At 40.8% G+C, this 26,548-nt stretch overlaps 2 protein-coding genes across 5 annotated transcripts in view; one reads left to right on the top strand and one right to left on the bottom strand.

Moving 5' to 3' along the window:
• LOC311442091 (uncharacterized protein) overlaps positions 1 to 4,850 on the bottom strand; it is a 38,462-nt gene extending 33,612 nt beyond the window's left edge. For all 3 annotated transcript variants that reach the window (XM_084530873.1, XM_084530872.1, XM_084530871.1), the window contains exon 1: positions 4,805 to 4,850. The gene's annotated coding sequence lies outside the window, so the exon portion shown is untranslated. The remainder of the gene's footprint in view (positions 1 to 4,804) is intronic.
• PDZRN3 (PDZ domain containing ring finger 3) overlaps positions 1 to 26,300 on the top strand; it is a 131,144-nt gene extending 104,844 nt beyond the window's left edge. For both annotated transcript variants that reach the window (XM_084530865.1, XM_084530866.1), the window contains 7 exons: positions 9,379 to 9,629; positions 12,064 to 12,151; positions 18,349 to 18,447; positions 19,209 to 19,271; positions 20,049 to 20,150; positions 21,237 to 21,353; positions 22,293 to 26,300. In XM_084530865.1, the coding sequence (XP_084386991.1) occupies positions 9,379 to 9,629; positions 12,064 to 12,151; positions 18,349 to 18,447; positions 19,209 to 19,271; positions 20,049 to 20,150; positions 21,237 to 21,353; positions 22,293 to 23,843 (2,271 nt within the window). In that variant the 3' untranslated portion in view covers positions 23,844 to 26,300. The remainder of the gene's footprint in view (positions 1 to 9,378; positions 9,630 to 12,063; positions 12,152 to 18,348; positions 18,448 to 19,208; positions 19,272 to 20,048; positions 20,151 to 21,236; positions 21,354 to 22,292) is intronic.
• The last annotated feature ends 248 nt before the right edge of the window (positions 26,301 to 26,548 follow it).

Here is a 26,548-nt window from a genome sequence, read left to right on the forward strand (position 1 = left end):
GTCACTGGTGCAGCTCCCTTTGCCATTACAATTCCACTCACACACTTGGAATTGCAAAAATTAAACTAAAGCAATCAGTTGTTAAGAAAGACTGATTCAAGGACACAGTCTAACTAGACTTCAACCTCACTGAGCTATGATGTTATCCCAAATCAGAGCCAAACTGGAGCCTGCCAAAGCAACTACCTGTCTCAGAGAAAATCCTAATAACAACTGTAAGATTCAGGAAACACAAATAATTGCATCTGTATATAGGCTTTTCACACCCTCAGATTTAACTGCACAGCCAGAGAATTAGCCAGGCTACATTTCAGTAGTTTTCAACGCTAAAACTGAACTGGTTGCACCAACTGTAGTAAACTGGTCTACTTGAAATACACGGTATGGCTTCAAATACTTCTCACATACATTTTTTGTACTGCAGCTGAAATTAAGGATAGTGTTGAAGTTAGACTCTGTCACTTTGCTACCATTAAACTTGACCTCAATAACAGTTGTGAACCTATCACACTTACTTCAAAGTAGGCATGTGTTTGCTTAAACAAGATGTTAATTCCAAGGGCTTTGTTCTAGACAGGGTTTTCTACCGCTGAATTAGTTCAGCTGTAGAAAAACTCTGCTTGACAGACTGGAGACTCATAATCTTCAGAAAACTGCCCTTTAATGATTGTGGCGCCTGTCTGTGGCTCAGAAGTCCCCTTTCTTAATTAGACATTTACCAGAAACTGGCAATTGAAATTTTCCTCTTCACTTGACGATGAATAATGCAATGCCTCTGTTAGGCTTTCTCTGGAAGATACTCTCTATTGCATATTAGAGGAATATTTTGATCATTAAAGGAACATACACAAGATGCGATAAGAAATAAACAAAATGCCTTATGGTCACCTGTGATATAAATGGTGAATTTGACCTACTGTATACCTGAAATGTCTTACTGCTTCATGATCTTCCTGAAATCTACAGTGCCTTTCTTCGTTACATTTAGCAGATAAAATGCTTAACCACAGCGTAACTCTATTTGGATTTTTTTTATTATTATTAAGTGATAAATGATTGAAAAGATGGGTTTTGTAATGCTTTACACTTATACATCTGTTTAATGCTATGAAGCAGGTGGCAAGAAACCACAAGGGAGAAGGCACCAGGGACAATCATTCTGCACCTTACTGTCACATGTCAGGCATGGGCTGGGAAAGAGGAAACATATGGAGTAATGAAAAAGTGCAGCTTTAATAAATGTGTTTTGTTGTGTTCATTAATAATGAAACAAAAGGTCACGCTTCATTTTCACTAGGACAGTACAACTCTACATTTTTACAGAAATGGCACTGTTCATCTCAGAGACTGGAGGTAGGGCCAGCTAGTCCTCCTGAAGCAGGTGGCCACGTGGGCATTTGACAGGAGAGTGGCAGAATAAATAATGGAAAATATGCTTACACCTCACTGTCTACGTACATACACAACCCTTCAATAGTCTCCAAACAGTGACTGTTGAAGCAAGGTGATAACTCTGGACACGGCCTTGGAGGTGATGGGACACATTCTCCACTGGCACAGGACCTGGGCACTTTCTGATTTCATTTCTAATTGCTGAAATTTCACCTGGCTTTACCCCGAGAAACCACCTTAGCTGTGCTCATTAACATTTTCCAAACAGCACCATCAGACTCCCTGGGAACACTTGAGAAATAAATGCTTCACAGAAAGGCAATCTGTACATCTAAAGCAATACTTGGCTAACGCATTTTCATGGATCATGTTCATTTACACTGACTGAATTAGACCTAACAGCACCATCTCTGAGAAATTTAGCATCCAAACATTAAAAGATCACAGCTGATAAGAAAGCCTTGTTGAATTTAGCAGACTTGCTTGCAGAGTGCAACAGAAGCCCTTGTACTTGACCTTACTGTAGCTGTATAACTGCTATCAGTTTTAACCAAATAAAGGAAAATTGAGGTGGTTTTCTTCCGTACACCAGTAGCACACTACTGAAGTTCTAGGTCATGGTCAAGGAGCATGGACTGAAAGGGCAGTGATGAGTTGGTGTTGGTGGGAATTAAACCAACACTACAGCTTTGGAGGTTTGTGTTCCTCAGCTGAACGCACGGCCCTGCTTCTGGAGGCAGATGGCACAGGATCACAAAGCCTGCCCTGCAGACACCAGGTAGCCACTGAAAGAGCAGGTCCCCAGCTGCCCCCAGATGGATCTGTCACTCCTGCTGGGTTCCCAGAGAGCAGCACTGGGCATTTTTTCCATCTCATCCTGGCAGCGACTTCCATAACAAGATAAGCAACCTCAAGACAGCTCTCTTCAGAGCTGTCCTCAAGTACTCTTTGCCCTGTCTTACATCAGTGGGACATTCATGGAAGAAGGGAGGGGAGTGGGAGGATGGACTCAGGAACTCCAAATGGTGAGCAGCAGTGCAGAAACGGGAACGCTGACAATTTGAATGTTCTCAAGCAGGGTGCCTTTAATTTCAGTGTGCAGGTTTTGGTTCTGGTGTACCCTGGTGACTTTGGGTAAAACACTGACTTGTTTTCTGTTTCATCTTCTCATCCGTGCAATACTCCTTGTGACTTGTTGCTCAGAGCAGGCTCTCCAGAGGAGGCACTGCCTTTTGTTCTGTGCTTGCATATTCTGATACACTACTAAAATAATATTAGTGTTATTTTAAGGCCTAAGCTATATGCCAGCTTGCACTACTCTGATTTTAATTGAGGTATTTTGATTGCTACACTGTCAGCTGTTTTAGCAGTAGATGCTGGGAGGACATAGCAGGGGAAAGGTCCCTCCGAGTACACCTTACACCCTTCTCAAAGCACCCTCTACATACCACTGTTGGGGAAAAGTTACTGTTCTACAGGGACTTTTGACCCGATTCAGTAACACAGCTGGTTTCTTACATTACTCAGATATAGCTGAAATCTGTGCAACATTATAATGTAATCAGATTAATGCCCTGATGCTATTTACTATCATTGTGCAATATACTTGGTGTACACCCATGTTGACTGCAATTAGGTTGTGCTGGAATGACAGGAGACAACTTGGGACATCAGTCAGACACCTCTGGGTCTTGTACCTGCATGGGGACCCTTGTTACAGGAGTCTGTATTTTAAAGGTAAATACAGAAGCACACATTATTTTTTTAAAGAAAATTCTCATTCACAAAGAAGGTGCAATTCGCTGTACTGGACAAGTACACAGATACAAGTTTTGCCTCCTGTGAAAGCACGCTTGAGGAGGGGGGCAGCATTTCCAAGTAACATCACTGCACAAGCATAAATCTTTGAACATTTGCCCACGTTTGCCACAACCATGGGCAAATCTAGAAAATGAGCAAAAGTGGGTAAGTGCAGTCACTGAATTCTGCTCATTAGCAAGTCATGAGTATTTACGGCTGTCATTTGTCCCTCGCTCATAAATATAATTGATTGGCTCCCTCTGGGTCATGCGACTGAGACGGCAGAAAGAGGCATTCAAAAGGGAGGGCCTGTAAACTTGTCTCCAGTTTTATACTGACTAGGGCTATTAAGCCATGAACAGATAGGCAAAAGGTTGCATTTCTAATGGTGACAAGATACCTTAAAGTATTTCTGCCCTCATATAAGATTGTTTAACAAGATAAATGCATATGCAAGAAAAAAGGCTCCAAGTAAACTTTGTATCTAGAGAAAGTCCAAGAGTTTCAGACACCTCAGCATTGGTCTAAAACTGTTTTCACTGAAGCAACTGATAAAAGTTCCCTGTGGTTTTGAGCTGTGATACATAGGAGCAGAGCCTGAGAATCCAACCAGAAGCGGGCACAGTTCAGTATGCAGTGTGCAGTACTGGTGCTGTAACATTAATTCGTAAATGTGCTAATTACTAACAGAGTAAAAGTTCCTTTATTTCAGTGGTCTTTTTCCCAAGATTTTCCATTTGGAAGTTAACAGTTTAGAGAACAAATGTATTCTGTACTCTTAAGTAAAGAATTTTTCTTTGGTCTTAACTATTTTGTCATGGATGGCTCACAAGGCAGAAGGGAAATGCACACACATGGAAACAGTCTATTACTAAACAATTCTTTTTTTTTTTTTTTTTTAAAAAGAGAGACTGTCCATATGAGGGAAATAAAAGAGGGATTAGATGGAGCCGCAAGAAGAATTAACCTATATTTTGAACCTTCCTTTTCCAATTCCTGAGGAAAAGGAGGTTTAGAAAATAGGCTTTTTGCTGCTCTAGTTTCTATAAAATCTTTAAAGTTCTGCTGCTTTTTCTTAATATGCAGACTTCTTAAGAACTTGCTAAAGAAGTGAATCAGACCATAAAGAGCGTTTTAAATGGAACACAGACGTCTGTAGCCGAACAGAACTAGCATTTTTATAGTGCACTTCCCAAGGATTTGCATGAATTTCTACAAAGAAAAGCTGCTTACTCATTCTTAAGCAAAAAAGTTTTCCTCTGTGACATTTGTGAAGCAGAGAACCAACAAGCTGTACAATGCATACAAATGTTTGCCATTCATGACATTAAACCCATAAAAATCGGTCTAACTTGATGGATGGAAAAATACTTTTCTTTTACAGAAACCTTTCTAGTTTCTGTAGTATAACTCGAAAACCCAACAAACATTATACGTTATTTAAGCAAGAATGAGGTACAAAATAATTATAAGTATGCCAGTAAACTCTTATACTAAGGGATTTTCTGGCTTTCTCACCTTTCAGTTAACTTCTACTTGCAAACATCCAGAGCTACTTCATCTATGCTATTGTAACTGGTATTTGTACATGCTTGAGTGCAAGGCTCCTTACCTGCTTTCATTGAGTGTCCAGCCTCATTCCCCTCTGCATATCGCCTTCCAGCATGTCCCTGTCCTGCAGCCCTCACATTTTCTCTTCAAGTCTGCACAGCTCCCAGCCACTCGTGGTCACGGTGTCCTTGTGGCTGCAAGGGGGGAAACAAGGAATCATTTTCAAGAAAACGTTACCTTAAACATGTGCAAATAACCCAGTGTAAATAACCTAGTGGTGTAAATTCTACCACAGGGAAAGAAAAAGAATAACAGCTGTTTTTTTCATAAGCATTATATCAGAAAGAAATAAAATAAGAATTAGTTGTCTATATAAACAAGTGGTGCATTTTGATATACCTAGGAAGCTCCCAGTTTATGTCTGCCATAACCAAGTAGCAACTAGCCTGCTTTACCCCCCCAACAAAACAGCACCAGTGGCCATCTGTACTGCAGCATCCCGTACTCCACAAGAATGCTGTGTATGCATCCAACATCGGATGATGTGGGTCATAAATCTTGTAGCTGACAAACTATTTAATAGGTAGTTACCCAAGCAACAGCGATTTGAAAACACTCAGGAATCCCCTTGGGTCTTACCAAGACTACAGCCAGCAAAGTCCTACTGCACACTGCTGTGCGTTTGTCTCCTCCAAGGTAGCATTCAAAATTTTCTAGCCTTTTTCATGGCTCTTAGAAGTCTGATCTTGAAGCATCATTGCATTATACTTGTTGCTTTCACATCTCCTGTCACGTGCTGTTCTGATCTTTAGGGTACAGCCTCATAGTTAAGATCATATAATGCTTCTGGTTTGGGCCAGATATGGCATATTGACTTTTTTTTTTCTCCCTTTTATGAATTACTGTTTGCTTTTTTATCACAATTTACTTCTTGGAAATAGAAATTGATAAACGCCCCATGACTGAAATGCGAGTTTCCAACATCATTTCCATTTGTTTGGTTGGTGGGACATTTGTATTTGTGTCAGGTCTCCTCTGTTGCATCTTGTCTATCAGATCTCCCCTTCCTGATTACAAATATACATCATGTGTGCTGTAATGGACCTTGACAGCATTTTCCTTTACACTGTCAGACTTCTGCCATTCCTGTCGAATGCTGGTGGCTTACTTGGCTTTGTAACATTTTGCTTTGTTTTGCTGTAGTACTTTGCTTCAATCAGAGCCTAACGCATTGCAAAGGCAAAGCTCCCAGTGACTTTAGTGACCATCAAATCAAACTCCATGACTATTTTATTGTCATTCCAAGTAGTGAAAGAAAACTTCTAGGAGATGCTGACCTTCCAGACAGGATTATGCCAGGTGTACCCATAGATTTCTTGCTGCCTTTACAAGGCAGATTTTAGCTAGCATGCCCTCTGCAGCCTACTCTTGTACAGAGCAGTACAAGGTACAGCATACACTATAAATGTTCTAGTGCATAATCATCACATAATTTCTATTTTAAAAAGTCTATCATCCCTGCCTTCTTCAGCTTGTAGTCTTAATTCTCATTATCTTTCTCCGTGTCTCACGCAGTTGTTGAGCCTACTGTCTGGCTCCACCACAAATTTCATCAAGGCCCATTCCTTACACTTGAGTTTAACTGCAGCTTTCTCCATATTCAATTTAATCCCAGTGCAAAGAAGGCCCAAAAGCTAAGCATTTCAACATTTCAGACAAGTTAATTTATCCATCTTTTTTTTTGCCATGAAAGATCCCATTGTCTCTGTCACATGGCATGTAAGGTTCTTAAGAAATTATGCATATTTGTAGGTTTTTGGCAGTCTTCTGAAGCATTCATATGCATGGATTTTTTCCTTCTGTGTTATTTCAGATGTAACTATTTATAAGGGAGAATTTTGCTGAGTATAATTCAGCAGCATTAGGAATAACGTTTATGATTACAGAACCACTTTTTTAACAAAGTGAAACTGCACGGATATATTCATATATTCAGTGGCTTTTAAGCACCAGGAATAATTTGTCAATTGTGACAAATCTTCCAGATAGCAGCAGAACACCTGAATCAGTATCAACTATTTGCTAAAGTTTCATAAGAACTCAAAAGTAACCACAAGTGCTAATTCCACATAGATATCAGAATCAGGCCATTGAGATACTTGTCATGATTGTTGTGCCACTAGAAATCTCATACCAACACCTGCTGCCTTTTCTGGACCAAAAAGCAACTTGGCCAGGTACACAGAAGCAGACTTGAGACTTATTAGTTTCTGTTATCCAGGTTTTTAAGGACCTGTGCTTAAACAGTGTAATTTCCCTCCCACAAATCACTTTAAAACATGCTTCTCCATCACTGCTTCCTCTTCCATCGCTCTCCATTCAGAACCCAAACAGCTAGGAGCAACAGCTCGGTGCAGCGACTACCTCTGGCAGTGTTAGCGCAGTTCTCGATACGCCTGGTAGGTCAGCAGTCCACCACGCTGGCTATGACTGCAGATGAAAACAAAAACCTGCAGAGTTAAAAGGATCCTACCCAGTCTGAGTTAAGAAATCAGTCTTTTATAAGGCATCCTCAGACTGACCAGAAACCATTTGTTGTGTGCATGGCTTCTGGCCAGAGAATTGCTTGCCAGCACGATGAGATGCTGCCATATATCACAGAAATACTTGGAAAGAGCTCTGGTAGTAACAATTTATGATATAGTCCAACTACCGCCTCTTCCCTACATTATATCAATCTGATTTTGAAGTCTGACTATTTAAATAACAATCACATATGAAAGCACAAAGGCAATACCAGTCCTTGGATCTGCAGCAATGAAGTGTCCTAAGGATTCTTAACAGGCCTATACTAAAAGACACATAATCCAAGTCAATAGGAAATACCAGGGGATAACCAGGAAGCTATCCTTTGCATGATTTTACCAGCTTTTAACGTAAAGACATAGAAAGCAGCTCACATGAAAAGTTTCTTGCGCAAGAGTTATTCTTAGCACATTTCTGGAAAGCATTATGCTCGCTGCAGTTTAGATTCTTTGCTTTGATTGCTTGTTGTATTTAGTTGTACCAAATAATTAGGATGCACACAGTAAAATGTGCTACATTTAATTTGTGGCAAATAATAAAACTGGAACCATAATCAGCATTTCCTTTTTCAAGACAAAACATTACGCTGAACTTAATTTTACAGCTGTACAAATTGTTTTAAAGTAATCTGCTCAATTGGGCAAGTTAATGATGTTTAATTTGACCAGGCCAAACTTTACATGCTGTGCATTACTGTGAGCGATTGCGGTCAATACAACTGTTTGTGCAATGCAAATGCAATGCTAACACCTCCCCTTCTCAGCTGGCTCAACAAAAAAAACTGGTGTCATCGCCCCCCTAAGATAAACCAAAGATGACAGCATAATAAGTGTTACGTGCACAAGGTAATTCAGAAGGAATTTAGCCTTTTCAATCGATTCTGCACTCAAGTTAACCCTCTTTATTATTGCCCAGCTTCTTGCTGCAAGCGAAACATTAAACATGGGCTAAATTCAGTTAGTGCACTGAGTAATGGTGCTCTGCAAGTGGTCCCACTTACTGTAATGGGACTAAACGTGGCAGAGCACGGTGTGAACTAAGTGCTCTCTGATACAAGCAAAGCTACCAGCAGCAGGATGTTTTGTTTAGAGTTTTAAATCATATTCTAGAAGCTGGTGTGGCATAGTACTCAGGACCTCTGTCTGGATCAGCAATCTGGATCTGGATCAGGAAAGATCTCTTTGCTTGCCAAGGATGTGACCCTGATCTGGGTTTCGGTGCAATGAACAGGGCCTTCACTACTCCTTGGATATATGAGCAGTCTGTGTTCAAATTCTCACCTCAGACCCCCATCTTCCAGAGTCTGGCATGCCTAGCACTGGTACTTCTGGGTTGGGTCTCTCAGTCGTGTTTAGTAAAGGCCTTCTGCTTTGTGTAAGTGTTAACTCAGCCAGGTAATGGTGGTAAGACCTGGGGATGGGAAATGGCCAAGCTACAGAGACAAAAAGTGATTCTGAAAAAGCATCCATGATTGGGTCTTTCTTATTTTTTCTATTACCTATCTCAGTATGATGTCCAAGCCCACCCTACAATGGAGGTTTTATTGTGATGGTACTCGGTACTTCTATCACATTTCATCTGAGAAGGTGTTTATCATACACTGGTACACGCTGATATCTAGCTCTATAATTGCAATTCTTGTCCCAGTAGTTCTGTAATGAGGTTAAATGATTTAAAAAAAAATAATAATAGTAATTATTTTTTTTTTTTACAAAGACATATTACAGGAGAATCAAGAACTTGTTTTGTTTGAGCAAGGACTGAGGGATTTCTAATCTGCAAGAAACAGATGGGATGCTGGTCTGTACTTTAGCTAAAAGAGTGAGCTCAGTAAAATCTACCAATTAAAACAAAAATCAGAGCACAGGATTTGTTACGTCATTCCTGCGACAAGGGAAAAAGAGATGCATAACATTGCATAAATAGTTCCTAGTACTTGCTGAATGTAAGCTTAGGTGAAGCTGAGCCTTTTAAACTAACAGGACTGACAAAGCTATCCTCCACTTGCTGACTGTTTCTCTCCATGTTCTGCTTTTTTCTCTCTCGTAGGTCAATGGGAAGGATTTATCTAAGGCAACACATGAGCAGGCAGTGGAAGCCTTCAAAACCGCCAAGGAGCCCATCGTGGTGCAGGTCCTGAGGAGAACCCCACGCACCAAGATCTTCACTCCTCATGAGTCCCAGCTGGTCGATGTGGGCACGCAGACCGATATCACTTTTGAACACATCATGGCTCTAAGCAAGATGGGCTCACCTACGCCACCGGTCTCTGTGCTGGACCCGTACCTCCTACCTGAAGAGTAAGTAACGGTTCATGAAGCACTTGAAAATCCTTGCATTCCTTAACGTGGCATGTTAGAAGTAGTGCACAAACTCACCTTTACTTGCTGGTGACTGTGTACTCCCAGAAGCAGCCAGAATCCATACACCACTGAACCATAACTCAAAGCATTTTCACTTTTTCTACACATTAACCAGCCATTACTCACATGAGTAATGCCACTGAGTCACAACACGGCCTCATAAAGCTCATTTTTTGTTGGCATTTGATGGATAAAGTTATTGCTTCTTGTAATTCCTCTCACTGCCTCTTTGGGTTGCTTATGTTTTAACTTTATTTTTTATGGCTGCCATAAATTGTGTAATGCTAAGAGTCGCTACATTCTGTTCCAGTGTATTAATTACTTTATTATAACCCTGCAGCGATGTTACTCAAATAAATTATTTTCTAGGACTAAAATTACTTACCAGTGCTGTCATGGATGTTTTAGAATCAAATTTTAATTATTGTTAATGGTAGCTTGATGCTTTTGTACATACAAATAAAAATGACAATTATCTCCTGGCGCACACACACCACGCCCTCACATGCTGTTCCAGAGGAAAACAGCTCCCCGAGGAATCCATGCAAATTGCCTCTTGTCTTGCCACATACCTCCACAAAGTCAAAAGTAATTGAAAAGATTCTCAGCGTCTCAGTTGTTGTGCGTGGCAGCCTGTGAGCCGTGCACGTCCTGGCTCTGAACAGAGCCCCACCGGGAGCCTGAGCTGTGAGCAGCAGCACACAAACACCCCCCAGCACGCCCCTCCGGACATCGCTGTCAGTGCTCCTAGGAAATAGGATCTGACTACAAACAGGCACCGACCCTGTGCTGCTCCTGGGTGACTTTTATGGCATGTTAACATCCGCACGTTCAGCTGGGAGCTGAGCCTCTGTGTGCAGCGTGTATTCCTTTCATGACTCCCAGCGCTGATTACTTGAAAGGTGGTTCAATCACATCACTGCGTTGCCACCTATTCCCAGCCCATTGAAAATTCAAGCACAGCTGCATGTATTAGTGGAAATGCTTGACAAATGGCTAGACTTGAGCGTGTTTGCAGAGAACAGGCAGTGCAGCTTAGGGCACTGCGGAGAGGACACTTATTCTTGGAGCACCGACCCTGCAGACCCCCAAAGATATATGCAGGAGGGGTTTTCAGTACCTCGTCAGCTACCTGTGACTTTCCAGCTGTGAAACCAAACACATTAGGAACATGGCAAAGATTAATTCATGAGAAATCATTTAGGTTGCAACACGCGTGCATAATAGCAGCTCAGTGCTATCAAGTAGCTTCGTATTGCCCCATGACCATTAGACACAGGTTCCAACTGCTGGCCTCACTTTGAGCTCTAGGTGTTGGTCTTAACCACGCAGCCTGCCTCACTGCCATCCCTCCATCCCAGGGCAGTCAGACAGCTTTTAAAGCACTCTCTTACCCAGCAAGTGCAAGCAAACAAAAAGTAATGCAGGTTTATGGAGTCTGCCTAAAGCCTCCTTAACGTTTCATGTCATTTTTTTCCAAATTCCATTTAAATAAATGTAGCCTGCATAGAGCAACTTGGGTGACTTAACCACTTAGCAGATGCTGTTACTTAAATAGCCTCACACTTACACAGAAGCATGTATCTAGTTAACAGAGAATTAAAAGGAGATATAAAATTGCAGCATATAAAAGAGAGATCACAAAAGAATTACACTGCTTAAACTTGCAAAGTGTAGATAGTGAAGCTGTCGGAGAGCTCAAGTTGTAAAAAGCATCACGCCAACAATGAATGGCAGCATGAAAAGAGTGGTGCATATTTAAGTACTATTTAAATCATTATGCACAGCCTGTTGCATTCAAGTCAATCAACAAATGCTGTTGATTTAAATCCAAATAGCTGGGTGGCAAATTATTTTTATAATACTTCATTTGATACAATTTTGTCTCTTTAAGGCAAAGAAAAAATACCATGCAGGCAGGCAAGGATGATTCTGTGTGCATCTCTGCAAATGACCTGAGCTAACAAATAATCCCATATTCCTTCTCATCTTGCACCCTGGCAAATACCTACCCACTTGGCTGTGTCACCTCATACCCATTATCCTGTTTTGCCACCATTCCTTCTACATTTTTCCCCAAGTCAGCTCTATATTTGGAGAAAAATCCCTAAACAACTGTTAAGACTCTTTACAAGTTTCTCATTCATCATCAGGTGTCAAATGTTTCATATACTTCTTATAATACACATAGTTTTGTCTAATGCGTTTATTGGTATAAAAGTAGTACAGTATATATAATTAACCCCATGCAACTTCTTGGTTTAGTTGTTAGTCTGTTTCATGACAACTTGCTATAAGCTTGGAAGGGATTATCCTAGCTAAAGCACTGAGTGCTATCCTAAAACATCTTTTTTTTTTTTTTTTTTCCCAGCCATCCATCAGTGCACGAGTACTATGATCCAAATGACTACATGGGAGGAATTCATCAAGAAATGGACCGAGATGAGTTAGAACTGGAGGTACGTCATGTTTAGTAACCACTTCATTTACTGAAAGTTTAACATGTGCATGTCATGGTCTTTATATCTTTATGCAAGCGAAAAGACACTTTAAAGCAGTTATTTGTACTAACATTGCTCCTCGGTTACTTTGCAGACTGCAAACCATACTGATACCTTTAGCAATGTATTTAACTGTGTGCTGTGGACCGCTGAGCCAGATCTTCAGCTAACAGACTACAATAACGAATTCATTAATTCCATCAGTTAAATTCTGTAAAACTATGCAGATTTCGACTTTCCAAAAATCTCGAAGACTTTGCAAGTTTGCTGAATGGCAGGACCTATTCCACACACTCACAGTAAAAATGTGCGAGTTTCCCTTAAATATTCCCTAGCTGAGAAACATGTTCTTGATCATACTATTTAGAAGTATTTTAAGTTTACAAGACAAGACCAGAATAGATCTGCCACTATCCTAACCTGTTCCTCCCTTTTTCATTACAAAAGTTACATAAGGATACGTATAAAACTATAGATAATAAACGAACAAGACATGAAGACATGCAAGTTCATTTTCAGTTTTCTCGTTCTTAGTTTTAATAACCTGTCCCCAGCCCTTCAGAGTACAACACACAAATCGTTGGCTTTAGCTCTGCAACTAGTGCTGCAACTTGAGCAGCACTGACCCACTGAGATGCTTTTAATTGTTTACAATAAATAACAGTAAAGTATCTCGTTACTTCTATATGCTGCCAGCCATGTCTCATCCAGATAATACATTCATGGTTAGCAGTAAGTGAATGGTTTACTCCTAGCTTGCTTGCACTACTGATTTCTTAGATCCTGGTCCTGCTAAGGACGCTGTCAGAGTGAGTGATGCTGACCTATCTGTAGTCCTGTTTAAATCAGCAATACATTTATCAACAGCTTCAATGAGAGCAAGGTTTGGTCATTCTATGAGCATGAAGTTGTTCCCTCCTGTAAAAATGTTTGCAGGATCAAGGCCTCAATCCTCACAAACGGTTTGCAAGCTGCCTTCAAATCTGCAGATCTGGTAGTAATTCATCTCTGTATACAAACCCAAATAGAAGTCAGGACAAAATCAACGTGCCAGTAAAACAAGCCCTGTTCAAGGCTTTCCTTTACAAACAAGTGCTTTTTTTTCCTTAAATAAAACCAAATACAATATAGATTTCAGTCTTAAGGGAAAATGCAGACCAAATTAGTACTTTCTGCCAGTGTCTTTTCAAAACCTATCTTTTAGGAAATTTAGTATTGTGGATAAATTGTATTGCCTCCATTAGAAGGTCAACTAGTTGAGCTGAAAACAGTTTAAACACACGCCCTTCAGTAGCCAGACGTTAATATGGCTTAAACCACAACATTAATAATTTTGACATTGATATAGTACTTGATGGCAAAAGGTGATCAGCTCAGTAACACAGGGAGATGAACATTAGAAAAGTCTCTGTAGCCTAATAGTATTTCTTAAAAACCACTAAAGATTCTTGTTCAAATTGTAGCGACTATGATCAATGGTAAGGTCAAAGTGCTAACAGGGACTCAACTGGCTAGTTGCTTTTTGTTTGCCTTTTGATAGATATGCTTTAAAAGACCACAAAGGCACTGTTTCATTGACTGCAGCAGGAATGCCTAAAGTAAGAAAGCCATCAAGGCAGCCTTCTGGGTCTCTATGTCCATAAAATGTGCTTTGAATTTAAATCAGAAACTCCTCATCTAAACTTATATGATCTACAACTGACTGGTTGGTGATTTGTACCGAGTAAACAAGACAAAAAACAGCGAAACACCCGAGTTCACAACAAGCTGCTAATGTAAATAGTCTGTAGGAAGGAATTTATGCTGGTAGTACTGCCAAGGCACCAAATTGTGTTCTCAGTTTTCTCTCAACATTTATCTTAAAACCGAGGACTCAGAGGTAACTGCCATATATTCCCTACTCCAAAAAAATAAATAAATACTTTCTCTTTTTTTTTTTTCAAGTTTATATGCCACAAGGAAAGAAGGACTAAATCCTGAATTCTATTCCATTCCTAGATTCTATTATAAATTAAAAGTACATTTGTTTTTCACAGAGGCTCAGCCAGAAGTCATTTTGGGTTCATAAAGGACGAATAATATCACTCCAGGCTTCCCCAGCAGCATTATGCGCTAATATTTTTATTCCAACAAGCATGTGCCCTAAGTGAGGGCTTTCTCAGTGTGCTCATTTTCTGAGATTACGAAGAACACTCTAAATCAAGAAGGGGACTTGTCCTCTCACATCCGACTTGCTGCCTTCACCCCCCTGATACCCAAGCAGCCTATCGGTCCCATTTCCTTTCTGAGTAGAGAACTGATTCAATTCAAGACAAGATTTTTCCTTCTGCTATAAAAGCAACAGTTACCAAAAGAAGCCCCCACACAGTATAAAAGGAAATAGTGGAATATTTATTTCTCTGCCATTCTTTCCTCGGTGAAACCTATTGATGAAAAGTAGGCCCTGTGGGCCAGGTATCTCAGAAGTCAGCACAGGAGAAAAAAAAATAAAATAAAATAAAATAAAAGCTTTTTATAGAGACAGACAAAAGGGCAAAGTACTTACTGTCCAAGCTTTGGACAATGCTTGCTGAATGTTTGAACTCTCTTTTTTTTTACCCATCATTGTCCACTCATTCCAATTTTCTACTGCTCATTTTTGCCTTGTTAGAGAAAAGACTTTGATTTTTATAAATTTATAGGAAGGCCATAATTTTAAATCATCAGTACAATAATTTAATAATCTGTTGCAAATGAAGGATCTTTTGAGTTTATAGAGGTTAATTTACTATTACCACTTACTCCTAATCTATTCTCCTGAGCAGTTGCAGGTACAATGTCACAGTGCACGCTCATTTCTTCTTGCCTCACTACAAATGCCACATGGGTTTCAGCTGCTAGCTCCTCGAGCCCTCTTGGGCTGCATTTGATATGCAGCTGAGAATCAAACAATTCTCCTGCACAGACTTGTTTTGGGAATAGCATACAAATGTTTCTCTTGGACATCTCTCAAAATGATGTCCTTTTACCTGATCTAAAGAAGCAGAAGATTTTAAGTGTGTGTAGAAGTTAAATCATATGTGAAGTTTTTACATCAGTCGTATCAGCACAGCCTCTGCCACTGCCACACTTTGTGCATTACCACCGTTGTCTGCTCACTAATTTCTGCAGATCAGGAGCGGGTGTTGACAAACGTCAGTGTATCCCTCCTGCGAGGTAGGTGGCTGATGCATTTCATAGTGCGGTCAGGATCCTGTGCAGAGCTCATTACGATAGTTCTGGAGCCCCAGCAGAGCACTGATATTCCTTCATCTCATGCTGGATGGATGGCACAGCGGACTAACCTGACAGAGCAAGTGCTGAGCAAGGGCTTTGGACACAGCCCGGCCGCTGCTGTGCAAGTGGTGCCTTCGCCTGCAGCAGGAGCACATAAGGCTACGGGCTCACAGGATCAGGCCCTTGGGCTGTCCTGGAGCGCAACACCAAAGAGTGAGGAGTAAGGAATGGCAAGTCTGGTTACCCCTTCAACTGTCTTTAGGCCCACATTAATTCCTAGAGCTTAATTAATTCCTAGTACAATTACACAAGCTACCACGGTAGCTGTACTTGCAGATGCCAATTGTCTGTTCTAGTTTTCCCTTTCATGTATCTGTGCATTATACAAATCCCACTCTGAACATGGGAAATAACCTTTCCTTTGAAGACTCTGGAGCTGATTCTCCAACTCCAACTGGAATTGCTCACTTTTATCTCAAATATTTCAAACCTTTATGATTATATTAAAATGCTATTGACGCAAAGACCTGTAGAAAGCAGCTGTTCCTACCTTCAAGTATACAAAATTATCATATTAGGGTAGTATCAAACCAAGTTATTCTGTTCCTACCCAAGGACTGTACCCAAGGGTAAGTATGTCAATGAATTCCTCATAAAAATTCAGGTTCTAAACACCTGCTCCAACAATTTTTTGTTTGCTTTAGTTTTTTGGTGCTTCATTTGTGAGCACGTTTTTAAAGCATGTGTGTCTTGATGCATTTTAAATGTAAACCCATACTTAATGTTCAATTATTATAACACTCTTCGTACGTGTGCACTGTTGGAAAAAACACCTATTGTTTTCCAAAACATTCTGCAGGTAGGTTTGAAATTAATAGCTTGCTCCCTCCTCTCCAAGTGTTTGTGTTTAAACAGGATCTGTTTCAATAACGACCAAAGCCACCACAACTTGTTTTTTTAGACACTACCACCACCAGTCTGACAAACATCATAAAGAGCTACAGCGCTAGTTTCTTGCCATTATTTCATTGTCCTGCTTTCAAATGAGCAATCTATATAAAAATCTTCTTTAAGACCCAAAATCTTCATGTTAAAGCGTGCAGGAAATAAAGGATTCTTTCTAGGCCTCAATTAGGCCCAACTCAACACACTCCCAACTCGTCCCTAATTCACACCACAATTTCATCCAGAATAAACGCATTGATTGCAGTGGTACTCCCAGGGATTAAACACAACAACTGAGATCAGAATCGCTTTGTCAATCCACTTTGTCTCATCTTTTCTACTGAAGAGTTTTTAAACCTCCTCTCTAGAAAGCCCCAAAAGCTTTAGAAATCTGGAAGAAAAAAATAAAAGCCTCACTATTAAAGCATTGTGTTCAAGCAGTAAGTAACAAAAGAGGGAGAAAAAGAGCAGCAGTTCACCATGGATACTATTGATTGAAACCATTTAAATACCATCTGAAATGTCACTGACATTTACAGCTACGTTTCTTGGAAAAAAAGAAATTACACATGTTGACAAGTAAATAACATGAGATTGCTGATCTTGGCAGCTGTCATCTAGACATGCCAATAAATTATTCATATCAGCTTGTTTTATTGTCTCGCCCCGTACAAATGGCACAGCTCGGGTCAAAACAGAAGAGACGTTCACAAATAATGAATCGTGTTATCGGGACTTCTCCGCTGCAGCAGAGGCCCAAGCACAAGCGCTCGGTGCCTCGCAGTGCAGCAGGGTCTGGCCCCAGCCGGGATGGCCCCAGGCTCGCTCAGGGGCTGTGTCCCCATTCTCAACACGTGTCCCTCTGCCCCACCTGCCTGGTCCCACTCCATCCCTTCCCAGCAATGCATTCTGACGGGTATAAGGCACAACGTGGGGCCCTTTTCAAAGCTTTGCTCACTGCCAGGCAATCCTTAAGGGGAATAAAAAACACTACTCTTGCTACAACTCCTCTACCTATGACAAACCATCCTTCTTCCCCGAGGAAGCATCCTGAGGACCGATGCAATAAGCTGGTTAAGTGTGTTGGGCTCCCAAGGGTCCTTAGGGTGCGGGGATGTCCCTCCAAAGGGAAAAGCAGAGCTGAGAGCTGATGGTGTGGATGGGTACGTGGACTGCACGCCAGCCAGGAGCATCCCAAAGCTCTGTGGGGTGTCTCCGGGGCTTTTACAGCCCTTTTATACCATCCAGTATCACAGAGCAGTAGGAAACAGGAAAAAAAGTAACCCAGCTAAAATCTTTGAGGCAAAAGCCTAGAGGAAAACCATGTATTTTTAAGATGGCTTAAATGTCTCCAAGGCTGACACGACCACCACAGAGCAGTGGAATGATAAAGCATGACCTGCTCGAACCACACCCTTGCAAGATATCGAAGCACTTACTGTATTTCTCTTACAATGCTGAATCCTTTGCTGACAATATATTGATCTTCAGTCACACCTCGGAGAAACTTATTACAGCATTTCATGAAAATTACACAAGTTAAGGTAATCCAGTATTATATTTCTCTCTGAAAAGCAAGAAAATTTCCCTGCTTATAAGAAAATATATATCAGCTGTGGCAAATATTGAAATCATACTTTATAAGTATTTTAGCATTTGAAGTCTTACCACTACATGAAATATAGGCAATTTTTCTTCTTTAAGATCAATAAAAGGTCTATTTTCAAAATGACTTTATATTGATTGGAGGGTCAAAAAAGCCCCAAGCATTGATTGTCTGCATATAATCACGTTTTGCTCAGTAAGTTAACCTGGTCTACACAATAAAATGAAAAGAGATCTACTATATCACTTAAGCAAAATATTTTCATTGTATTTGAAAAATTGCTTCCATCAGTCACCGGTGGCTCACTGACAATGTCTTTTTCTTTTCTTTTTTATTTTTTTAACCTCAGGAAGTAGATTTGCATAGAGTGAACAGCCAGGACAAGCTTGGCCTTACTGTATGTTACCGAACGGACGATGAGGATGACATTGGTATTTATGTGAGTGAGGTAAGACTGAGCTGATCTCCACAAGATAAAATTTGTCTTCTGACCTGCAGTGCTGGGCATTTAAGACACATCCCTGCTTCTGTTTGTACCATAGTCAAAAAACTAGCCAGCATGCAGTACTTGGAAGAAATCTAATTATTTTTCCTTTCCTCCAAACTGCGTGAAATCCTGCATCCATTGAAGTCAAACTCCTACTGACTTCAATGAGAAGGTGGAGAGAGCAAAGACAGAAGAAGCAGGGTGAACACGTTTTGTTTTTTTCCTAGATTTCAGTGCAGAGCACATCAAAAGATAAGTTTGACCCCTGAAATAGCAAGCATTTGCCTACAGTGTTTCCCATTTATTTCTCTTCTCACCATTCTTCTCTAAGAGTGACACAGTGTGATAGGTTTAAGGGTGATGTAATGCATATTGGCATGATTTTTCCTTAATTACAACTTATCTCCAATGACATTAAGAAACTCTGCACCAGATTATAATGCTAGAACCAAAGAAAATTAAAAATTGTCCCTGCTTCTTAAGAAATAGAGTGGAAAAAATGTTCAAGTACACAACCTTCAGAAGGCTCAGGAAGAAATGTTTTGATTTTAACTTAACTATTTTGACCTGCATTTCATTTTGCCTTACATAAGCAAGGAAAAGTCTTGTAATCACTAATGAGTTTATCACATCAGTCATAGCACCAATACTGGATTTACAATGGGAAGTAAAAGACAGAGCTCTAAAACCTCCAAAATGTTTACATTTCTCTTATTTTGTAGATTGATCCCAACAGTATTGCTGCCAAAGACGGTCGGCTCCGAGAAGGGGATCGCATTATTCAAGTACGTGTGTAAATGACCAAAAGCCTGCTGACACACTATAACCATGCCGCAACCATTTAAATTCTGTTAATTTATTTTATTGTATTTTTACAAATCATTCCTTTCAAATTGGTATTCATGAAGTGGTTTGGGTTGGAAGGGACCTTAAAGATCATCCGGTTCCAACCCCACTGCCAAGGGCAGGGACACCTCCCACCAGAGCAGGTTGCTCCTACAGTTCCATTCAAAATTCATACAGCTCCTTTTACCTTTCTGAAGACGTTTCCTTTCCTTTGCTAGTCAGATCAAAATCAGCCAGATTTTGATGTTCCTGGCCAGGTAAAGCCCTATGTTAGCCCTGCTCTCCAGGCTAATCATTTTGTCAGCAGACTTCATCTGCTTTCGTCACATACTCTGATACACTGCCACTTTTAAGCCTTCCTTCTGAAACAGGAACACTCCATTCTGGCCCAAGCAATTGCTCCCCTTTGCAGAATCTCTCTGGGCAGCCCAATTTAGGGGGTTGCTGATAGTTGTTCAGCAGGCTGAGCCCCACTCCTGTATGCCAGGATGAGGAGCCTTCCCAGTGCAGCCCTACACCACAGGGCTTTTGGCAGAAGCAGTCTGTCTTCTGCACAGAGACTAACGCAAGCAGAGGTCCACATCCCACATAGCCTTTGGGAAGGGTGTTCACAGCCCACCTGCCCCACTCGAGGATCTTCCTTTCCACCCAGAGCTGACCCTGCTCCCTCTCTATCCATGTGAAATGATTTCACTCTGCTGCTCTTTCCTTTAAAGATCAATGGCATAGAGGTACAGAACCGAGAAGAAGCTGTGGCACTTCTCACCAGTGAAGAGAGCAAGAATATCTCCTTGCTGGTTGCAAGACCAGAAATTCAGGTACTGTAACAACAGCAATAAATAAATAAAATCTCTTGAGTCTTAATTAAAGACTAGCTTTTTTATAAAAAGTTGTTCCCATCTTTTGAAGAATTTTAACCTACCTAAATCTACCATGTCTACCTAAAAGCCTATTATACATCTTGACTAAATATATATATGGTCTAAAATAATGGAATTCAGCAGTCACAATGCTTCTATATATGTTTTGTATTAAAATCCAATTTATAAGAAGTTCAGTGATTTATGTATGCTGCAATGCTATTACAAACATCGGTGTGCAGTATTATGGATGGTCTCAAGCCATAGCTATGAAGAATATACTGAACTCTAAATCCTATAGCTATTGATTATTCATTCATTAAAACACCTATTATTTAGTCCTTTATAACGCCGTCTCTTAATGTAGTTAAAGACTGTCAAGAAGCATCCTCAGCTGTAATAAAAGGTTGAAGCAGATCCCTTTATCAAGCTGGGATTAGCACAACAAAGGTGCCGAACAAACAGCCACAAGCACTGTTGTTTGATCTATCTCTTGCTCCATGTGCTGAGAGCAACCCTCGCCAGTGCACCCAGAGACACGGGGTCGTGCCCATGACTGTCTCGTTAGCCTCAACGTTTCTGATCTTTTCCTTGGAGATGGCTGAGGTTGGGAGGAAAAAGTCTCGCAGACCCACAGGAAGCATTTTTCACTCTGGCCCTTTATGCTGCCTCACAAGTGGTGCATTCAAAGCTTTGGGCCCTGGAGTATTTTATACATCCTAATCAAATCATGTGCAAACCAAAACAGCCCCAATGCTTAGAAGTATTTCCAGGGATGAAAGGGCTGGTTTTGTTTCATATAAAGGGCTGATGAAGATAAAACCATGATGTTGGAAGTCGAGGTGGCTGTGGGGGGAGGTAGGGCAGTCAATGCCCACACTTGGTACAAGGGGATGTGTGCTTCCCCACAGGACGTAGCACTGCCATCACAGGAAAGAATCCCCTAAGGTTTTCCAATCCCTTTCCACAAAAAGGAACATAATTTATATCAGTCTTCATTCTTTTGATAACATTTGGTTTGTTTTTCCCTCCCTTTTCACATAGCTGGATGAAGGATGGATGGATGATGACAGAAATGATTTTCTGGATGACTTGCACATGGACATGTTGGAGGAGCAGCACCACCAGGCAATGCAATTTACTGCCAGCATGCTCCAGCAGGTACTGCTGTTCTGTTGTGCAGTGGTGTCAAAACGGCACCTTGCACTCAATATTCCAATATTGAGCTTGACTGAATATACTTAGTGTCCCAAATGATGATCAAGGCAAAAAGGCTTCCTGCAAAAATCGAGATATTACTTAACGATCCACAAACACCTTTTTGGGGATCCAATTGTTTTAAAATGTTACCTTTTTTATTTTGTCCATTAAGACAACATGATCACAGTTCTTAGAAATCCACCATCTGGCTGTGGTCAGTGACAGAAGCAGCTAGGTATATGATAGAGAGAGCAGGCAGAGAGCTGACTTCTAAAACATCCCATCTGATATGCACACACATACTGAAAACAGCCTGCCTCCCAAACCCATAAAATCCAAATGGAGAACTCAGGCAAATGACTGAAGTGAGGTCTATATATACGGGGAGAAAGGCAAAGAAAAAGTCTTTGCATAGCAAAGTTTATGCAGGGCCACAGATTTGGACCCAGATTCCCTGTTGTTCTGCCATGATCTATATAAACATACAAGCTCATGAGTAGTTTTTCAATTTTTGTCCAGAGTTTCCTAAATCTACATCTGCTGTGGGAGCCTCATGTTTTGAAGATAGAGATTCTTACCTGGGCACCACAGTAGAACTGGATACTTTTGTGCACCGAAATGGGAACAGTACAATTTTGAACATTTGAATTCTAGTGTTGTTGCTAAATAAATGAAAAACAGACCTCAAACTCTGCTGAAAAGGCCATCCACAGCATGCTGTGTTTTCAGGCACCATTTCTATGTGTTCTTATTAAAATGGAGCTTGTTTTCCCTACAAGTAAAAGCCAAAGATACACAAAGTCTAACAGGTGATGCATAAAGAAAACTATTTAATAAACACCCTGAGATATATTATGGCCTTGCAATAATTTCTCTTTGTCTTTTGATCTCTACTGCTAGAAGAAGCACGAGGAAGATGGGGGTACCACAGACACAGCCACCATTTTATCTAACCAGCACGAGAAGGACAGCGGCGTGGGGCGCACAGACGACAGCACTCGGAACGATGAGAGCTCTGAGCAGGAAAACAATGCCGATGATCACACCACTTCCTCCAACACTTTAGGGAGCCAGAAGAAGCTGACTTACAGTCACGACACCCTTGGAAGTGGCGATATGCAGTTCAGCAACGAGTCGTTCATCTCAGCCGACTGCACCGACGTCGACTTCCTTGGCATCCCTGTAGACGAATGTGAGCGATTCCGGGAACTGCTGGAGCTGAAGTGCCAGGTGAAGTCTGCCAGCCCTTACAGCCTGTACTACCATAACAGCACTCTGGATATGAGCAAAAGCGACCAAGAAAGCGTTGACAAAGAGCTGGAGATGCTGAATGAGGAGCTGCGCAATATCGAGCTGGAGTGCCTGAATATTGTGAGAGCTCATAAAATGCAGCAGCTGAAAGATCAGTACCGGGAGCCCTGGATGCTGCATAACAGCGGCTTCCGCAACTATAACACCAGCATCGACGTTCGCAGGCACGAGCTCTCAGACATTACAGAGCTCCCTGAGAAGTCTGACAAGGATAGCTCGAGCGCGTACAACACAGGGGAAAGCTGCCGGAGCACACCGCTCACGCTGGAGATTTCCCCTGACAATTCGCTGCGCAGAACTGCGGAAGGCGTCAACTGTCAAGGTAACGAGGGGGCAGTGGCGTACAACGTCTCCCAAAAGAATTTACTGGCTGGCTCAGAAAGCCACGAATCCAGCACTGGTAAATGCCATTCCTCTGCTAAAGATCCCGACCTTGGCAAGCAGCTGGAAAGCAAGGAGAGAAAAGCCAGTGATGGAAGCAAAAGCCCTACGCATGGTCAAAAACCTTCTGGCTCCTACGTCTCCCCGTACCATCACTCCCCATATAAGCATGCTCATATTCCTGCCCACGCACAGCACTACCAGAGCTACATGCAGCTGATCCAACAGAAATCAGCCGTGGAGTACGCACAGAGCCAAATGAGCCTGGTGAGTATGTGTAAAGACTTTAACGCGAGCCAAAGCGAGCCGAGGATGGAGTGGAAAGTCAAAGTGCGAAGCGACGGGACGCGGTACATCACAAAGAGGCCGGTCAGGGACCGGCTGCTGAGAGAACGTGCCATCAAGATCAAGGAAGAGCGCAGCGGAATGACTACCGATGACGATGCCATAAGTGAAATGAAGATGGGCCGGTACTGGAGTAAGGAAGAGCGCAAGCAGCATTTAGTGAAGGCGAAGGAGCAGAGGAGGAGGCGTGAGTTCATGATGCAGAGCAGGCTAGATTGTTTGAAGGAACAGCAAGGTGCAGAAGAAAAGAAAGAGATGAATATCATTGAACTGAGCCACAAAAAAATGATGAAGAAAAGAAATAAAAAAATATTTGACAATTGGATGACAATCCAGGAACTCCTTACCCACGGAACAAAGTCACCGGACGGCACACGAGTGTACAATTCCTTCCTGTCAGTGACTACTGTATAATCACCATTGCTAAGTTATGTACATAAAACACTACCATTGGGGTAGAAATCAATGCCTCGTTCAATGTGGCAAGATTTTTGTATATAAGATACGGTCATCGAGTTTATAGTTCAAATACTGAACTCTACAACTGTGGGTGCCAGGATCTCCGCCGTGAAGTGGAGAGAAAGTTTGCCCATCTCCTTCAAAGGCAATACTAGCAGTGCTTTTTGGAATACTGATTGTACTTTTTTACTTGTTACCTTTTACATAAAGCCTTTAACTATCAGAAATGTATTAACCATACTTACACAGGTAATTTGCTTAAACTATATTCATATAAAAGGTACCCGTGCTTTTCTTTGCCTAAAAAAATGCAAAAACCCCACAAGAGCAACTGCACATATGTATTTTTTGTGAAACCATATTTTGTGATACTATTTTGCTGTTGTTCACTTCTACACCAAGTGCTGTTTATCAATATTTAGCTCAAGGTTTAAACTCAGAATTATTGAATTCCTAACGGAGTCATTCTCTTGTAATATTTAACATTTATCAAACAGCAGTCTTTAGAGTTATGATCAACATTTAAACATTTTTCCTTTTAAGGTTTCTAAAGAAAGTATATAGGTTTCATCTGAAAAGCCTGAAGCAAAGTACAGTATACTGCAGCTTTAAAGGATTTTAAAGCATGCTTGCAAATGTTGCAACCTATTGAAAAATGTGCATGTACAGCTAATTTGTTTATATAAGACAGTTTGTGGAATTTGAAAAGCCCATGGTAGTAACTGTTTGCTTTATAGATTTGAATGTACTGAATTATAAAAGCAGTTTCATGGAATCATCATTAGCTACAAGCGTTAACAAGTAAAATGAAGTAAAATAAATTATTGTTTTATATTTCAAACAATTTTACATTCTTTTGACTCCCTTCTGGTTTCGCCATGCTGAGTATCCTTTCCTGGATCGTAGCTCCTGCGCTGCCAGGACTGCCTGCCCGAGTCGCACCTAGAAGGAAAATCTGCATCCTGACCTTGGGGGGATTTTGGATGGAGGTGTTCTTGAGGGAAGGAGACATAGAGGGAAGAAGCAAGAGGGAAGTAAGAGGAACATGAAAAGTAGAATCAAGCAATGCAGATAATAAACTCACAAGGCATTTAAGATGACCTGCAAGTGAGAAAAAAAAACAGGACTTCAACTCTTCTGTTTTGTTTTGTTTCATGATTTATTAAACTGACCTACAAACAACAGCATGGGTTTGCATTAAAAAGAGACAAATATATAAATTAAATATATGATTTAAATCAAACATACAAATTAAAACAGAAGAGATGGGGAAAAGGATAAAGAGTAAATGTCAGAAAGGCATCTTACTCTTTTTCTGTTTTTCTATTTCTAATTAAGAATTCAAATATAAATTGGATTTTTTGATGGATAAATGGTAAACTAGACTCATTATCAATAGCTCCCAGATTCTTCACCCCTTCTCCTTTTTGCTTGCTGCCACAAAAAGCTCTCACCCAAACCCTTCTAAATCTCTGTTCTGAACTCTTCCACCATAACTATATGAGCAAAAACTATAACCTGAATGATAGAGGTGAAAAGCTGGAAGGGGAGAAATTAACAGCTTCTCAGTGCCTATTTTGCCAGTTATCAGGAAGCAAGCAACAGACGTGTGGTTTTTCCCCCATTCTCTTTGAGCAGTGAATTAGCATTGAATGTATATCTACCATATTCCACAGTCAGCTATTTTACATACAGGAAAATATGTCATAAGCCACTGCAAATCATCACTGCCCCTTGAAATCTGACACTCATAACAGTAATCCTCTGTACATTTACCTTTGAATGATATTTACCTTTGGGACAACGTACCGGTCTTGCTGTAGTGTGTGGAAGATTTTCTATTGACTTTGCTAGAGCCAGGAATTCACTTGACGTACTAGAAGCTGGTTACCATCACAAGTTGCACAGAAGGAAAAGCATAATGTACGATATTCACAACACGCTGCCTTCAACATAAGGTGCTTCCTATCTCTGTCTCACATCGGCTTTACTCTGATTTTGTGTTCTGTTCATCCCAATTGCAAGGAGAGCACCCTTAGCAGGATATTGCTTCTTCTAAAGCTCAGAAATCCACATGGACGGGCAGAGCTATAATTAGCATGGAATCCCAATCCCTAAACAGGCATGAAAAGGCCTTTAAGCTGTCTTTATTCTACCTGGAAATGTTAGAGTAGGATTTGAAATGCTCTAATGAGGAAAAGTAATCAAGTTGTTCCTCATACAAATAGGCTCCTCTGGAAAAACTTCACAGGTAACGGGTTCTTAAGGCATCAGTCAGATAAATGCTGAGCATTACGTGCATGTGTGTAACAGCAGAAACGTACCTGGGAATGTGTAGAAATTATACCAAAGCATCAACAGTATAAGATTTGCATTCTGTTAAGATGCTGAAATAAAATTATTGGCCAAGAATTACTTTGATACCTTTGAGTTTTTCCTCTCCGAGCATTTGTTATTTTGGTCACTTAAAAATCACGTCTGCTGTAGTATTATGGTTTGTTAATTAACATAATTTCACAGAATCCATCAGTTATCCTGCAAATCTGGGCAAAAGTTATGCAAAACTTTTTCTAGCTTCGTTAGTTACCTTATCTCACATCCTTTTTCATTGCCTTGTAGAAGTACTTAATGCCACACTGAAAAGGGAGATTTGGGTTCTT

This window comes from Aythya ferina, assembly GCF_964211825.1.
Source record: "Aythya ferina genome assembly, chromosome: 10".
Taxonomy (NCBI): Eukaryota; Metazoa; Chordata; class Aves; order Anseriformes; family Anatidae; genus Aythya; species Aythya ferina.